General features: G+C 47.0%; 2 protein-coding genes across 6 annotated transcripts in view; one reads left to right on the top strand and one right to left on the bottom strand.

Moving 5' to 3' along the window:
* PRMT8 (protein arginine methyltransferase 8) overlaps window positions 1-4059 on the top strand; it is an 87402-nt gene extending 83343 nt beyond the window's left edge. The window contains exons 9-10 of the mRNA XM_037166831.2: window positions 2465-2586; window positions 3350-4059. Coding sequence (XP_037022726.1) covers window positions 2465-2586; window positions 3350-3433 — 206 coding nt within the window. The 3' untranslated portion in view covers window positions 3434-4059. The remainder of the gene's footprint in view (window positions 1-2464; window positions 2587-3349) is intronic.
* A 1312-nt stretch (window positions 4060-5371) lies between these two features.
* Window positions 5372-17543, bottom strand: part of CRACR2A (calcium release activated channel regulator 2A) — a 177906-nt gene continuing 165734 nt past the window's right edge. For 3 of the 5 annotated variants that reach the window (XR_008391030.1, XR_008391031.1, XM_053662299.1), the window contains one exon: window positions 5372-6460. Coding sequence is in view for 1 of the 5 variants with exons in the window: in XM_053662299.1 (XP_053518274.1) it covers window positions 6395-6460 (66 nt within the window). In the remaining 4 variants the exon portion in view is untranslated. Of the gene's footprint in view, window positions 6461-16566; window positions 16607-17543 lie in introns of all 5 variants that reach the window. The other 2 variants (XR_008391027.1, XR_008391028.1) reach the window with 2 other exon arrangements.

Below are 17543 nucleotides of genomic sequence, written 5' to 3'. Positions count from 1 at the left end.
GGGAAGAGATGACTTTATTCCAACCCAAGGCTGGCATTTTTTTTTTCTTTGCTACCATCAGAGGCAGATTCCTAGGCTTGGCAAATCTGAGCCAGTGGAGTCTCTGGGATTCTCATAAGGCCTCCGATTAGGTGCCAGAAGGAAGATGCTTGAATCCCCTTGCCTGGGGGTATTTAAGAACAGGAGAGAAGCCCTGGCTGGTGTGGCTCAATGGACTGAGTGCTGGCCTGCTAACCCAAAGAACAGGAGAGACACTTGTCTGAGCTGCTGTAGGTGGAAGTGGGGTGAGAGTTCCATCAGTCATATTGTATACTGCTCTTTTCCACACTAAGACTGTCCTTTGATAATTTATTTAGAGGTAGTGGACAGGGAAGGTGCTGAGAGCAAGTAGACTTTGTTCATAGACCACAGTATGCCTTAGTGTCCAGGGCAGCTAGATATGCTTGGGGGTCCAGGCTCTGAGATGTACAGATGGCATGTTTGTGATCTTCCTTTGAGCCCTTCCAAGTGTTTAGTCTGCTCTTCCCTCTCCATGACCTTGAGTTTGCATTGATTTCCCACAGGCACATATTGAAGGCTACTCAAAGCTATTATCCAGACCACTGACATTTGATCAAGCCAGTTAATCGCAAAGGGCAAAGAAAGACAAACTCTTCACCACCATTAAAATAGGGCTTGAAAGATTTTAGTTGTCACCTGGGCTGACTTGATGCATGATAAGTCCCAGGTCTGTGGCCCTCAGAGAGCTCATAAGACTGTGATACAGCTCTAATTCTTTCTGGTGAATTAAACATCTGCCTTCTGCTCCAGCTGGAGTGCACTGGATTGAGTGCCAGCCTGCTAACCAAAGGGTCACTGGTTTGATTCCCAGTCAGGGTACATGCCTGGGTTTCGGGCCAGGTTTCCAGTGGGGGGCATGAGAGAGGCTACCACAAATTGATGTTTCTCTCCCTCTCTTTCTCCCTCCTTCCCTTCCCCTCTCTCTAAAAATAAATCCAAAGAAAAATCTACCTTCTAGTAATTCCCACCAACTAGCCTTTGTTCTGCCTCCAAAGCCAATAAGGCTACATATAAGTCTTTCCATGTAACAGTTTTCTGTAGTATTTGAAAGGCAAAAATTATGTTCTCCCCACATCTTCTCACCTTTATCTCTGGTCCTAAGCAAAGAGGAAATCAGTATTAATGAGTCCTGTATCCTGGTGGAGGAAGGTAAGAGCCTGAATGGTCAAGAGGAACTTACTATAAGATGGGTTCTTCTATAGTCCATAGGTTCTAAAGCCCCCATTGTAACTGAACTGGGTGCCTTGAAGCATCATGAAAAGTCTATCTACTCTGGTTTTATACCAAATAAACCATTCATTTTTTCAGGACTTAAAGATCTACTAAGTGTGGTGGTAAGCACTGAGGATTTCACAATGAAGGGGCCTGGCATTGCCCCTGCCCTCACAGAGATCACAGTCTTGTGGAGGACACAAACTAATGGGGAGGGAAAGGCATTTATGCTGCATCATGACAGTCACCCTGGTAACACAAGCTCAGGGTGCCCTTAATCCAGGTGAGTGGTCAGGCAAGTCTTCACAGAGGAAGTGACCTTGAAGGATGACGAAGAGAGCCTGATGAGTAGTGAGTAGGGAGGGAAGAGTGTTCCGAAGACAGCGGCTGCTGAAGAAGATGGCCGCTTAGTCAGATCTCTCATTTAGCTATAGAATTTGTAGTGTGCTGAGAGGGGCCTGGTGGGATTTAATGGCAAATACACTGGGAGTGCAAGCATCAGCGTGGCTTTTGGTCATGCAGGAGGTGTGAGCTGTGGACCAGCATTGGGGCTGTGGAATAAGAATCATCCCTCATTTCGATCTGATCTAGTTAGGAAGGCACAGCTGAAACCCCTGGCAGGCCTGGGCCAAGGCTACTAATTTTGGTTCTAGGGCAGAGAAGCAGGCAGGGAAAGCTATTTGTAGGACTGGGCTGTCAATAGAACTGGGGAAACTGGGTTAGCTGTGGAGTTTGCATAAATGATGCCATTTAAGGGGAGACAGGATGGCCTTCTCTACAAATCTCTTGCCCACACTGTCTGAAAGTCTTCACTCTGTTGAACTAATAGGGGTAAAAACAGTAACATTCTGAGATTCATTTGCATTACAAAGTTTAGCTGGTGAGCTGGTATTTATGTTCCATCCCTTGGCATGAGTTTGTAATATCATCTTGTTCTCTTCTGCTCCACAGTTAAGACCTGCAGCCCTGAGGGACAGTGATTCGATGGAAGGAGGGGTCACTGAGGCTCAGGGGGAGTTCTGGTGGGAGCTTGGAGTCTAGTTACAGGGGCTGGGCACCTAACAAGAGTGTTGTGTAGCCATCAGAATTCCAGAGGAAACCCAGCAACTTGTAGGCAGGGTCCCAGCCTTAGCCCTTCTGGACAAGTCTTCTCTGACACTTCCATCGTACCTCCCTGTCCTTCATTCCTCAGCCCCTGATGCCCCCTACACCCACTGGAAGCAGACTGTTTTCTACTTGGAAGATTACCTCACTGTCCGGAGGGGGGAAGAGCTCTATGGGACCATCTCCATGAAGCCAAATGCAAAAAATGTGGTGAGTGCTAAGGCAGCCTCTGTGTGGGCAGCAGTCAGAGAGGGGAAGGGACCGCAGTGCCAGTCCCAGGAGCCACTCACCCAGGTGCCTATGTGCCTTGTGTGCCATCAGGAAAGTTGCCGAAGGAGGCAGTCAGACTCTGGGCTTGGTCGTAGCTGGGCATTACTGAAGGGCTCCAGTGTTGGCTCCTTAAAGCTCAGGAATTAGAGACTTTTTAGCTTCTACTTCTCTCCCTACCCCAACTCTCTCAGGCTTGAGCACAGCTTCTGGCTCTTCATAGAGGTTGAGAACAAAGGCTATTGCCATAGGTTTCACCTCATTAATGATAAGTTGAGCCAGGAAATAGGAGTTTCTGGTGGCCCAGGAGAAGTCTGGTTTGCATGTATTCAGCTGGCCTAGTGGGTTGCAGATGGTGACATTCTTTCTGAGCTACTCTTGGTGCAGGCAAGTGAACTATGAGTCTACAGAATTGCCTCGAGAGGTATGTCACAGAAGATTCACCCATCCTACTCAGTATTCTACCAGGAAGAAATCAGAGGGAACAGTTTACTTTATGACAGGAAGGATTTAGGTTAGGAATCAAAGAACTTTCTGTGAAGATAATGAGGCACCAGAATAGATTCCTGAGGGCTGACTGTGGGAACTCCTCAGGTAGCAAACCTGAGGAGCACAGTAGGTGCCCACCCATCCACCTGCAGGGAGGGGAGCAGTATTGTCACTTCTGATCACACTAATATTGTGACTCTTGGCTCCTACTTTGCAGCGAGATCTCGACTTCACAGTAGACTTGGACTTCAAGGGACAGCTGTGTGAAACATCTGTATCTAATGACTACAAAATGCGTTAGCACACATGGGAAGCTGCAGAGAGTGAGTGAGAAAACATTCCCACCTCGATCTGCGGCACTGTGACAAGGAGTACTGTTTGCAGGACTTCACACTTGACTATCAGAGGTTTAAACTCTGCCTTGAAGATTGGGGAACTCGCCAGGGCTCCCATGGGCGCTGACACTGGACAGATGGCCTCTGGCTCCTCAGCTCTGCTCTGTGAGCCCTACACTAAGGCTTTGCTGTTGCTGACCAAGAGCGACCTCATGGCTGGGCCTGGGGACAGAACATACCCATGTATCCCATTGTCCTCCTGTACTGTGAATCTCTGGATTTTCCAAGTTTTGCATGCTGCAGGCATCTAGGGCAGATCGCTTCACTAGAAACTGGAGGCTAGTATCTTTGATAGCATAAGCCAGATTCTGTCTGTGTGGTGGTGTATGCGTGCGTGTGTGCATACTGCATATACAGTCGTTTACTTACCCATAACACTGTATATGCACGCACTTACAACCACTGGGTTCACCCATGTGTTCATTCAGGGCGTGTGCGCGCACATGTGAGTAGAATATATATTACTTTCAGAGGAGATCTTGTGGCTTTTGAATAGGACTTTGTTTTGTGATTAGCTCTCCCCTTCCCCATCCCTTACCAGATGTAAGCAGCTATGAAATGTTCTCTGTACTAGCTCTGGTCTCCTTTTGACTAGACCATGGCTCCGAACCTGAGCATAGTACCACATACTCTGTGGGCACTCAATAAATGCACATGACAGTGAAGCAATGAGATGGCTGTGTTCTTGGTGCCCTGGAATGGGAGGGCTTGGTGAGGAATTCAAAGGCCATAAGGAACAGAAGTCAAAGGAGCAGCACCTTGGTTGCTCCCTGCTCCAGAAAGGTAAGGTCCTCGGTAGGAGTAGCTGTGAAGTTGGGACTGGCTGAAAGGCACCTCCCTGTAGACTCTCAGAAGATAGGAAGAGTGTCCTGGAGCTGGGGTAGGAAGATGAGCTAACCAAGAGTGCTCTAGAAGGGGAAGCCGCATGTAGCCTAAAAGGAAGCCAAGGTCAGGAGTAATCCAGGCTGTGCATGCTGCTGGGAGGGCTGGGAGAAAGCAGGAGATGGTGGCTGAGCTTGTGATCTCGAGTCCCTGGGCAGAGACTGGCTCAGGGACTGAGGGAGAGGCTAGTAGGCCAGGAAAGGGACATTTCTTGTTTAAGATGCTAGGAGTTTGCAGCACCACACCATCATTCACACCATCAGGGTGTGAATGATTTCATCGCTGCCCCTCACCCCTGGGCCAAGGTCTGGCCTGGCCTGTCATCTTGCTAATCAGCAGGAGCCCACCCATCTTGAACAGAGACTTTCCAGTAAGCTCAGGCAAAAGCCATTTGGTCCTTGAGGTGACACCCAGTTTCCCACTGCAGCTCCCTTCTTCAGTGTCATTGGTAAATCTCCAGTCCTCACAAGTTCTTCATCCCTGCCACCTCTAAGATTTTAGACTCCATTCCTATCATGGAGAGGGCAGAACCAGATGAGAGACTTCTGTGATTGGGATTGGCTACAGAGGGAAAGGATGGGATCCTTACCTGTGGACAGGGACCCAGGCCTAGCTGCCTTGAATATTCAGTTGCCAGGTAGCATGCTGGCCTGCATCTCTGGAATGGGGGAGGAAGGAGCCAGACAACTGGGACATGGGGGTGTAGTCCGGTGGTGCCTTCAACACAGTGTGGACCTTGAGCAAGTCATGCCACATTTTTGGTGTCAGCCTTATCACCACAGCAACAAGGGAGCTGGACCAAGTGAGTATTTTCCACACTGGGTCTTGGGAGGCCCCTCGCACTTGTGGGAGATGCCAGGGACAGGGTGGGCAGAGCTCTGGGTCTCCCCTCCCCAGATTAAAAAAAAACAATTTTTATTTCTGTTTTTATTTTCTTTGGAAAAAGAATTGTACCATGGAAAATAAAAATAAAGAAATGAAAAGGAACCAAGACCAAAATCAAACACCTTCGAAAATGACTTATGTAGGTGACTTGAAACTCTGCCCAGCCCTAATACTCTGAGGCCAGTCCTATCTTTGACCTTCTCTCTTCCCTTCCCACCAAAAGGCCTGTGCAGTTTCACCTAATGCCTTTTCTGCAGCCCAAAAGGGTGTTGGGTCTTAGCTAGGCACCCATCCCATGGCCAAGAACCACATTTTCACTTGCCTATACCTTTATTCCTGCCCCTACTGGCTCTAAAATATTATCTCAGGAACCATTATCACTCAGAAAGGGAGTAAATTTGAACAGGCATGAATTTGAAAAGGGGCCTGCCTCTCCAGGAGCACATAGCTCTGTGGATGCTGTGCTTGGCAGGCGAGTGGATTTCACTTGCCCTTGAGCCTAGTCCTTTTGTGTAGTGTACACACTGCACAGTGGTACTCAGAGGCCCTGAGAGAAGCAGGCTGGACCTCTTGCAGCCCTTATTTCCATTAGAGACCTCTCTGGGAAATTTCTAGCCGTAGTCCAAGTGCAGTTACAGAATCTCCCTAGCTAGAAATACAATGTCCTTTGCCAGAACTGGTGAGGTGTTTTGATTTGTTGGATTTGGTTATTCTTTAGCTTTGGAGATAGGCAGTCTCACCTGTATCATCCTCTCCCCTGGAAGAGACAGTCCAAGGTCTGGGGAAGGAACAGGGCCATTTAGAGGAAGTGGTCCAGCTGACAGAGCCCAGGATGGAAGGATATAGAGGAGGACTTGGCTTGATGGGGTGCATCTCTTGGGGATGATAGTGACCTTAAAAATGATAACTGACTTCAGTAGCAGTGGCCCTTCCCTTTCATAACTCTCTGGCATCTACATACTTGTTGGCTTCCCCAAAGCCCTGGGCATTAGGCATGAGGTACTCCCCACCCACACTGTAGCTGAGGAGCTAAGGCACTGAGCCCCAGGAGGAGGAGGGGAGCTGAGGCAGAGCTGGGCGGTGGTGAGCCCAAGTCCAGCTCAGCATGCCGTCTGCTGACCATGCTTCTTCCTCTGAACTTCTGGCCACGAGGCTTCTCTTTGGACCTAGAGGAAAATAAAGGGAAAATTGTGTAGTGCTTTTTGTTCACATGTGTTAAACAAGAAAAACCAAGAAGCTTTGGAGAGGACAACAGTGACTGTGCTAGAAGAGGGAAGCGGTTGCGGGAAGACCTGGGGTGGGGTCCCCAGCGGGCATTTCAGGGAGACCCGTTGGTGGGTTTTCACTGTGCTGGGAGTCAGGGAGCCCTGGATTCTGCCAAATGTTGAACAGCAAGGCACTCCAGCTTCGTGGAGAATTCCATCCATGGTCAGAGAGGCAAACTCCTACAGTGTCAAGAGCCAGCTTGGATGACCTCTCAGGGCTCAGGTGTGTGGGACCTGCAAGCATCCCTGACACTCCTGATGGCTAAGAAAATGCCCAGCAGTCCTTAGGGCCTCTCTAGTCTTCAGAGGAGAAGAGGGTCATCTCACAGCCTGCCCTTGCCTTGGGTCTTCAGCCCCTGCCACCCTATCCCCCCTCTCCACTCTTGGCCTAGGAGGCTTGAAGGAGCAATTGCAGCAGCCCCTTCCTCCTGCCCCTGGGAACACTCCAGTGGGGATTGTAATTTCTCTCTGATTCAGTGGGAAATAAGCAATATCTACTTTGAGCATGGTACGAATAGAAGTTAGTGTGTAAGATGAGATTTTGGCATGGCAATAGAGATGCTATAAAATGACTTTACTTACAAAACCTTTTTGTTCCCCAAATCTGACTTCCTCGTATTTTTTTCATTACCATTTAGTCCCCTTATATCTCCCTCCCCCCACTGCAATCACCACACTGTTATCCATGCCCATGAGTCCTTTTCCTTTTTGCTGAATTTCTCCTCCCCTAACCTCCCCCCACTTAGCTGTCCCCTTGCTCTCCATCTATGAGTTTATCTCTTTTGCTTCTAAGTTCAGTTTATTTATTAGTTTCCACATATGAGTGAAATCATATGGTATTTGTCTTTCTCTGACTGGCTTATATCGCTTAGCATAATATTCTCCAGATCCATCTATACTGTCCAAAGGGTAAAATTATCTTCTTTATTACAGCTGAGCAGTATTCCATTGTGTAAGTGTCCCATAGTTGTTTTATCCACTCCTCTACTGAGGGACACTCAGGCTGCTTCCATATCTTGGCTATTGTAAATAATGCTGCAATGAACATAGGGGTGCTTATGTTCTATCAAATTAGTATTTTGGGTTCCTTCAGATATATTCCCAGAAGTGGGATCACTGAGTCAAACGGCAGATCCATTTCTAAGTTTTTGAGGCAATATTTTATCAGAAATATCTCTCCAGGCAAGGGAAACAAAAGAAAAATTTTAAAAATGGGAGTACATCAAACTAAGAAGTTTGTTCCCAGCAAAGAAAACCATCAACAAAATAAAAAGACAATCCACAGAATGGGAGAACATACTTACTGATACATCTGATAAGGAGTTAATATCCAAAATTTTATAAAGAACTTACAAAATTTAACACCAAAACAAACACAAACAACCCAATTAAAAAATGGACAAAAGACCTGAATAGAGGACATACAGATGGCCAATAGACATATGAAAAAGATGCTCAATGTCAGTAATCATCAGAGAAATTCAGATAAAACCACAATGAGATATCACCTCACATCTGTTGGAATGGTTATCAGCCACTGTGGAAAGCAGTATGGAGATATCTGCCTTTTGGGAGGTGTGGGCAGGGACTGAACAAAAGCCATTGGTGACTTTTTCCCTGTTGCTCTTATCCATTTCTGGGGAACATCTCCCTTTTGTTCACCCTTTCCCTAGACTTGCATCTGTGTAATCTCTTTTGTGGTCTTATTTGGGTTTGTTTGTACCTGGGTCACTCTGTGTCTGCTCTGAGGTTCATTGCAGGCATGGTCTCTCTTCCCCACTAGACCACAGGTTCCAAGGACAGGAATCTGCTTTCTTTTGCCTGTGGTGCAGGTGGGAGTCCCAGGGTGATAGCTGACCAGTTCGATTCCTATGGAACTTGTCCAGGAGTGACTCTAGGACCACCAGCCTCCTGTCCTTCTGTCTGTGCCCTGGGGAGATGCTGACATTTTCTTTTCTTTCATAAAGCCACTCTGTAAAGGCTATTTCCCCTTTGTTGGGCCCTACCTGGTTTCCTGTCTTGGCAGCCTTCCTCTCCTCTTGGTACCACACCTGGCACCCCATCTTCAGATCCAGCCTGGTTCCAGACTTCAGTAACAAGATGAAATTAAGCCAGATATCTCAGCTCTCCCCTGTTCTTTGGGGTGGTCCATGGCTAGGCCCCCTATCATTGGGTATCTGCCCAGCCTTGTTTCTGGAACCCTCTTCCTCAAGACAGATTTTTCTGGATCCCTGCTACCTGCCTAGAGTCTTGAATGACACTTTCTGCACACCTGGTTTCTGAGTGCCACTGCACCTGTGAGGCACCCTAGCTTGCCTTAGACCCTCAAGCTGTCCTATGTTGTGTGTGAGTCCTGGGCCTGTGACTGCCAGGTTGAGCCTGAGTTCATGAGGATGGGCCATCTCTTCACACCTCTCTGACCTAGTCAATGTGCCCGACTCTGCATCTAGAGCGTCCTGGACTGCCTTGTCTTGGCCCGTTGAAAGCAATTGGCCCATACTTAGCTAAGGCTCAGACACAACATGTTCAGTGATCAGAAGTCCAGCCAACAGACATTTATTAAATACTTTTTGGGTTCCAGACTCTGAGCTGGCCTAGCAATACAGCAGCAACAGCGAGCACTGTCCCTGCCCTCACAGCATGTACTGCCTGCTTGTCAGCTTCTAGGCAGGCCAGGCCTGCTCCTGCCCAAATACTGAAAAATGTAGTCCCTTGGCCATCATCCCCAGAAAATTCTGCTCTACCCTTTCCCACCCAGTGAGCCATCCATTGTTTTAGCCCAGCTTGGTGACATAAACTGTGTCAGGGTAGGAGGTGCGGTTTGTTTCTTCCTTAGTGTCTCTTAGTCAATAAGCCAATGAAACAGAAGGAAAGTATGTCCCCACTATCTGCAAATTATACTGGAGGGCCCAACCGGTCATTTTCAGAGAAGGGACCTTAGACTCCTGTTGATCACAGCAATAGGTCGTTTCTAACAGCAGAAATGAAAAATGCCTTTCCCAGTCACTAGGCGCTAGCTAACACCTCAGCTTCAAGGGCAGCCAGAGAAAACTGGGCATACCTGGGCATACGCTGGTTCACTAGACCCAGGCCTCTTGTCCTCACCTCAGAAAGTGAGTGACAGTCACCGGACAACTCATGGCATGAGGTTTGGAGCCCAAGGACCAAGTCAGATCCTATTACTGCTACTTACTATGTGACTTTGGGCAAGTCACTACATATCCATGAAACTCAAATGGAGATAACTCAGATAAAATGAAACTATAAAGTACAATGGAAAATCTACTTATAATGCTACTTTATTTTTTTAAATTTTTTATTGATTATGCTGTTACAGTTGTTCTATTCCCCCCTTCATTCCCCTCCACCCTACCCCCATCCCCACCATTACCCCCCCTTTAGTTTATGACCATGTGTCTCAAGTTCTTTAGATTCTGTATTTCCCATGCTATTCTTGCCCCCCCATCTATTGTCTATCTACTGTCTATGCAACTTATTTTCTGAACCTTCTCCCCCCTTCTCCTCCTCCCACTCCCCTGTTGCTAACCCTCCTTGAGATCTTCATTTCTATGTTTCCACTCCTGATCTAGCTGTCCTTTTAGTTTGCTTTTGTTTTAGGTGTGGTTGTTAATAACTGTGCATTTTCTGTCCTTTCACTGTTCATGTTTCTTTAACTTCTTTTTCTTAGATAAGTCCCTTTAACATTTCATATAATAAGGGCTTGGTGATGATGCACTCCTTGAATTTGGTCTTATCTGAGAAGCACTTTATCTGTCCTTCCATTCTAAATGAAAGTTTTGCTGGATAGAGCAATCTTGGTTGTAGGTCTTTGGATTTCATGACTTGGAATACCTCTTTGCAGCCCCTTCTTGCCTGTAAGGTCTCTTTTGAGAAATCTGCTGACAGTCTGATGGGAACTCCTTTGTAGGTGACTGTCCCCTTAGCTATTGCTGCTTCTAGGATTCTCTCCTTCATTTGAATCTTGGCTAATGTAATGATGGTGCCTTGGTGTGTTCCTTCTTGGGTCCAACTTCTTTGGGACTCTCTGAGCTTCCTGGATTTCCTGGAAGTCTATTTCCTTTGCCAGATTGGGGAAATTTTCCTTTATTATTTGTTCAAATAAGTTTTCCACTTGTGGCTGTTCCTTTCCCCCTTCTGGTACCCCTATAATTCGGATATTGGAGCGTTTAAAGATGTCCTGGAGGTTCCTAAGACTCTCCTCATTCCTTTGAATTCTTGCTTCTTGACTCTTTTCTGTTTGGCCATTATTTGCTTTCTTCTGGTCCACTCCATTGATTTGAGTCCCAGTTTCCTTTTCATTGCTATTGGTGTCCTGTGCAATTCCATTCCTTTCAATTAGTTTCGCCTTCATATGTTTGTCTAATTTGTGGCTATAATCAACCAGTTCTGTGAGGATCCTAATCACCAGTGTTTTAAACTGTGTGTCTGAGAGTTTTGCTATTTCTTCATTGCTTAGATTTATAGGCTCTGGGGCTTTGAGATCTTCTTGAGCCATTTTTGTTCTGTTCACGCCCCCTAAGTACTAGGAGGGGAGCCTTGGACTCCCAGGTTGCTGGGTGGTGATGCTGTATGTGGGGGCATGGTCAGCGCGGGGAAATGGCGCCACCCTCTGCTGTTTCGCACCGCTGGGTAGGAGCAGAGCCTCAGGTGGTTCACGAGTGCCGGGCCACTCAGAGTCGCTGGGTTATGACGCTATATGTGGAGGTGGGGTCAGAGCAGGGAAATGGCGGCGCCCTCCCTGCCATTTGCCACGGGGACCGCTGGATCCGGGTCCAGTCTCCCACTCCCTCACTTGTCTATCCACGCACAAATGCGCGACCACAGTCAACCCACAGCCCTGCTCCCTTGCTGTTTCCCTGTGGTCGCTCGCTTGGTGGCTCGCTCGGTCGCTCACTAGGTCCAACCCTGTGCCTGGATTCCGGCGCCTGAGTCTGTCTGACCGAGTTTTCCTATGCAACCCCGCTCCACCAGCTGCTGGTTTCGCCCCTTACCGGTCAGACTGATGAATTTGTTGTTAACAGACTTCCGAAAAGTTCAATTTTCTGTGTTCTGGCTATGTTTTCTGTTGCTAATATTTAGTTGTCTCTAAACTTGGTTGTGAGAGAAGGCACGGATATCCACCTATGCCTCCATCTTGGCGGAAGTCCTTATAATGCTACTTTAATAATACTTCTGCCCTGTATTTCAACTCTGTTATTGGGAAGCATATTCAATGCCAGGCCTGAGGCCTGTGTGCCTGGAAGGTACTGGAACACAGCAGGAGTTTTCACTATAGCCTCAGGCAGCCTCTGGCCAGCCACTAGGGCCACCAACTGTGGCTCAGAGTTCAGGGACAGCACTGTAGGTGGCACACACGTAGAGTTTTGCAAAAATCCCAGCCTGTTCACTACTCTGGTTCATTAGCCCTTTAAAGCCTTCGCAGTGGCTTGAGAACTTTAACACCCATCTCTCAGCTCTCAGGCAGGTGACATCTGACTGGCATCTATACATGTGGGCCTTTCATTAGAACCAAAAGAGCCTCAATTACTGAGATGCCGCAGCCCCACCTGAGGCACTCTGGACAGGGCCTCGCCTGCTGACTCTGCTGACCTGCATTTCTAATCACAAGGGCATTCTGGTGACCTTGAGGCTGAGCCTAATGTCTATGTCTAGTGCCTGTTCACTTCCCCTGAAGAAGAGCAGCAGTAATCCACAGTTGACTTTATTTTGGCAACACATGCTGCCTTTCTCAGGAAAAATTTTCCCCTTGTCATACTTGGTTTGATCAATAATATGTTGAGTTTGTGTGCTCCAACACCTGATCTCTTTGATGGCCAAAGTTAGTAGCTCAGAAGCACATTCTGGTGACCAGCAGGAGGGATGAGTTGAGGACCAGGCTGAGAACCTTATCTTGACTGCAATGACAGCCACATAGTTGCTTGAGAGTTGTCTGGCTACATTTAATAAGAAATAACCAGCCAAATCCCCATTGTCATAAATTGTCATCAATCTGACAGAGGCATGAGTCACTATGCCATTGTGAGTCAAAAAGCATTAGAAGAGTAGAACAATAGGGATTCTTTTCCCTGCCCAGGGCAAGACTGAGCCCAGTTGGAACCAAGAAAGCTAAGTAAGTTGCTTCTCCCAACTTCCTCTATTTCGTTCCTATTTCTCAGGGCTCTCCTGCGGAGAGAACATTATGCTAGGCACTGGGAATACAATAGTGAACAAAACGGATGCCAGTCTGCTGGAGGAGAAGCCCCTAAACAAAAGTGATAAATATTATGAAAAAGAAAGTACAGAGGCTGCTGGAGTAACAAACTGTTAGGAGATCAAGAAAACCTCTGTGAGCCCTGGCTGATGTAGCTCAGTGGATTGAGTGCGGGCCTGCAAACCAGAGGACTGTGGTTTGATTCCCAGTGAGGGCACATGCCTGGGTTGCAGGCCAGTTCCCAGCAGGGGACTCACGAGAGGCAACCATACATTGATATTTCTCTGCCTCTCTCCTTCCCTTTCCCTCTAAAAATAAATAAATAAATAAATAAATAAAATCTTAAAAAAAAAAAGAAAGTAAGAAAATCTCTGTGAAAATATGAACTTAAGCTGAAACTCCAAGAAGAGGAGTGGAGGGAATGGGAAGTGCTGAGGCCCAGCCCAAAGGAGTCTGGTGAGTGTGGCAGATCTGAAAATTCAGGAAGATAAGAGAACAAGAAAAGGTAAGGGCTGGGGAGGGCAGTGAGGAGGGAGGCTTGAGATGCAGCCAGGGCCCATAGTCAAGAACCTTGTGAACAGTGTGAAGGAGACTTTTGGGGGGGGGCACTGAGAAGACAGTACCAGCTTTTAATGAGGAAAGTAACAGGACAGGAGTTGTATGCTACAAATGCTTACAATCTAATAAGCTCAATTTGGCAGTCATTTCCCCAGGAAAATGGCAATAGACTTAACCCATTGCCTACTTCAGAAAATTAGCCACAGGGAAGACAAATGTAAAACTGTCAGAATGTCTAGGAGTCACAGAGGAGGATAGAGATAGAAGCTTCCTTGGGTGGCTGTTATGGAAAATGGCTTAAATACAGATTGCTTTATTGTAGGATTGCCTCATTCACTAGTTGGGAATCTGCAAAGGGATAACCTGTGCAACTTAGAGATCATTTGCATTACCCTTTCTAGTGTCATGTCATCCTGTCCTTCCCACAAAGACAGCTTCCTCTCAGCATAGAGGATGTTATTGTCTGGGAGGCAGAGGTGGTTGGTAGGGTCTGGATCTGCATTTCAGGACAGTTCTGCTGTCTTCCAGCCCAGGCAGCTGTTTCCAGGGGAGCATAATGCTTGGCCTCACTTTCAGCTCACAGACGTGTACTTGAAGTGCTTTTCAGAGGCTCCATGGATCCTAATGGGTTTCTGATATTAAGACAATTGCTTTCTGGCCACAGTTGGTTAGCTCAGCTGTATACAGCATCATGCTTGAAGCGAAAGACTCAGTCTTCAACATGCTCACTGCTCAATTTCATGGTCATAGGTGATGACCTATGAAACTCCAGCCAGCCTTTGAGATAAACAGACCTGGAATTGAAGCCTGGCTCTTTCAGCCAATGGCTCTGAGACCTGCAGTGAGTTCCTGGAGTTCCCTTTTCTTGTGTGACTTCTTCCCCTGTTCAGCAGAGGTGATAATAATACCTTTCTTACAGGGTTGCTGTGTTAGGTAAGAAAGCCTAAGATGGCGGAGTGATGCACCCTTGTGGTGTACAATACATGCAGCTACTTATAAATGGTACTTTTCTGTTCTGAAAATGAGAGCCCCAGATGAGAACGTGAAAATGAGCCTGGGCTCTGCCAGGAAGGAAGGGAGGAACAACTTCAGCAGACTGTCTGGCCACAGTGGGTTGGAGAACTTGCCTCATGGGGCCAGAGAGAAAAGTTGCAATCCTTTGTTGCTTGGAAACAGTTCTAAAAGTGGCCTTGGAGATATCTGGATTAGAGAGGCTGTAGGATGTCAGCACAAGGCCAGGGCTTGGGGTGATCTGAGGTCACTAAATATGACTTGGCCTGAGGTCACCTGATGCATTGGTGCAGAGCTCACACCTGGTCATGGCAGCAGGAGGAGTTCCATATAATTGAGGACCCACAGTCACTCCAGAGCAGAGGAGCACAAGGCATGATGGAGTGTGGACTCTGGAGCTGGAAACTGAGTTCAGACTCCAAATCTCCCATGCCTGGCTGTGTGATCTTGAGCAAATCAGCCTCTCTTTGCCTTAGTTTCCTTTACCTGTAAACCAGTGGTAATCCTATTCTCCTTCTCAGAGAAAGGTGGTAAGGGTCAAATATGAGCCTAGGATGAGGCTCTTCCCTCTGTCTGAACTCTTTCAGAACACTTCAGTGATTTGTTTGTGTTCATGCAACAGGTCAATAGTAAAACAGATGGCCAACAAGAGTCTGAGGTCTCCCTGGGACTGCACACCCTCTCAATAACAGGTTGTAGATAGCAGACAACTTCTGATTCCTTACATTCAAGTGAGAAAGTTGGGACTGAAGTGCTATCCTGAATCATTATGTGTCTGTGGGTACACAACCCACACACACACTGATGAAGCCACACACTCTACACATTTTAATATTGTCCTTGACTCCCTCTTCAATTGTCCTACCATTTACAGCCTGAGGTACTTTCCACAAAAGTTTAAGTATGTGCCATTACACTATGTCCTTAGAACATAAAAAAGAACAAGATAAAAATGAAGGAGCTCAAAGTCAGTGAAGGAGTTACACTAGCAAATGGGTAGAAAATGAGAAAGACTGTACAGAATATGGTGGGAAGTAAGACATTAGCAGGATTAAGTTGCCACTGGGCTTGGAGAGGGAGGGTATGTAAGAGCACCTCTGCTTTGACAAAGGATTAAATGATCATCTGAGAAGTGAAATCAAGGGGAAGCTGTCAGGCAAAGATGGAAATGGAATAGCTCAACAGTCAGGAATACCAAGGAGAGAGAAGGACCACAGGAGAATGAACCAGTTTGGGGACCCACCAGTGCTGGATGTGAGGCTGTTATGATTGGCACAGAGTGTGGGGTGAGGAGTCTGGGGCTGGCTGGAGCTGGGCTTCCAGAGTGAACTGGGGGTGTAAACAAGAGGCCAAAACTTGAAAGCCACTCTCCTGGATTAGAAGAATTTCCATGTCATTCTATAGGTGATGAGGAGCCATTGGAGGTATTTTAACAATGGAAGCACCAGGTCCTATTTATAATTGTGCTTATAATGAGTGGAGTGGAAGAGTGGGGGCAAGACTGGAGCACACCAGTAAGAGTGGGCCAGGAGGTAGGAAGAGGAAAGAGGAAGAAAAAATCTCACAACCAACCAACCTAAACTCTCAATGTGTCCTGAGTTTGTCTACGAGCCAGGCTATATTTTAAATCTCAACCTTCCCTCTGTGCCTTCCCATAGTCCATTGTGTTTCCAGGCTGCCCAATACTTTCCTACCTCATATTTTGTCATTAAATCTCAAACACTGAGTTTTTCTGATTAAATCCAGAGAGCCTTAGGAAAGGGGACTTCTCAGAATAAGGTAGAGACTTGGGAGTTATATGCTACAAACTCCAAACCAAATAAAATTAAGTTTTGTATCATCCACTACTTTGAGTTTGCTAGGCCATAGTTTCCTCCATGCCCATGAATAATCAAAGATGATTGTGCTTGTGCACTGGGAGAAAAATAACAGAAAATCCACAACATAGGCACTTGAGAGTTTTTGAGTTTCTTCCATGATACCCTCTATGAATCATCTTTGCTCTGTAGAAACTGAGGCTCAGTGAGCACGAAGACCTCCTCTAGAGCAAAGCTAGTAAGCCAGGATTTCTCTGACTCAGGACCAAGAAGTCTGGGGCTAGAGCCACACCGTGTTTAGATGCAATCTCACGGGTTGCCCACAGCTTCCATCTGCTGGTCATCTTGCCCAGGCCCCCTGAATCTGGACACGTACCCAGCCCCACACTCCCTGCTACACCCTCACTTACCTCAGTAGCCCACATCTTCAAGGCCCACTCATGAGAAGCACTTGGGGATGAAACATGAAAAAACTCTAGTCAGAGATAATCAATAGGCAATATTATCAGAGCCAAATTAATTTGTCACCTGGACGAGAGTCACCCAGCCCTGACCAGCTGGCAGCCAGCATCCTTAATTCCATTTCCTGACAGTTACTAAGATGATTTTCCAAGAGATAGTCCCATTTTAGCAGAGCCACAGACTGATAAAGTGCAGTCAAGCCTGCCCTTCCATTTCCTCTGGCTCCTCATTGGCAAAACCTTCAGACTTCCTCCCCTCCTGGTAGAGACTTCATTTCCTCCTTGAACCTTTATTCCATACTCTGACCCCTGCCCCTCCAAAAGCCCAGCATCCATTCTACTCTACTCCTATAAAAGGTCAAGATCTGCTTGGAAAGTTCTGAGTTCAAGTTCATAAAATATGAGCTATGGAGCTGCAGAGTTAGAAAATCACAAATTCTTCAAGCTGGATGAGGGCCAGGAGACCACTGTAAGCTAACACCTTCATTTTGTAAATGAGAACAACCAAGGTCTACAAGGGGACAGTGCCCACCTCAGGACCACACAGTAGATTTCCACACAGTAGATTTCCAGAGTAGGAGCAGCATGTGGACCAGCAACTGACAGGAGCATTGTGGCAGCAAGTCATCACCTGCTCACCTGGTAAGTGTTTACTGAAGACCTGTAATGAGCCAGGGCTGTACTGAACACTGAACTACACACCTTAGTGAGATACAGAAACTTCCCTCTAGGACCACACAGTTTAGTGAGGGGGGGAAGAGACACACCCACTAGATACACAGCACCACAACGCAGCGAAGTGGGTTGCCCTGCCCTGGTGAATACTTAAGGGTCAGCCCCTTACCATATAATAGCTGTGCCAAGCCAAAGAAATATGGTCCAAATGAAAGAATAGATCAAAATTCCAGACAAACAACTAAGTGACA

This window comes from Artibeus jamaicensis, unplaced genomic scaffold (assembly GCF_021234435.1).
Source record: "Artibeus jamaicensis isolate MK-2021 breed Jamaican fruit bat unplaced genomic scaffold, CSHL_Jam_final contig_1028, whole genome shotgun sequence".
NCBI classification, from domain to species: domain Eukaryota; kingdom Metazoa; phylum Chordata; class Mammalia; order Chiroptera; family Phyllostomidae; genus Artibeus; species Artibeus jamaicensis.
This window is presented reverse-complemented; position numbering and strand designations above follow the sequence as displayed.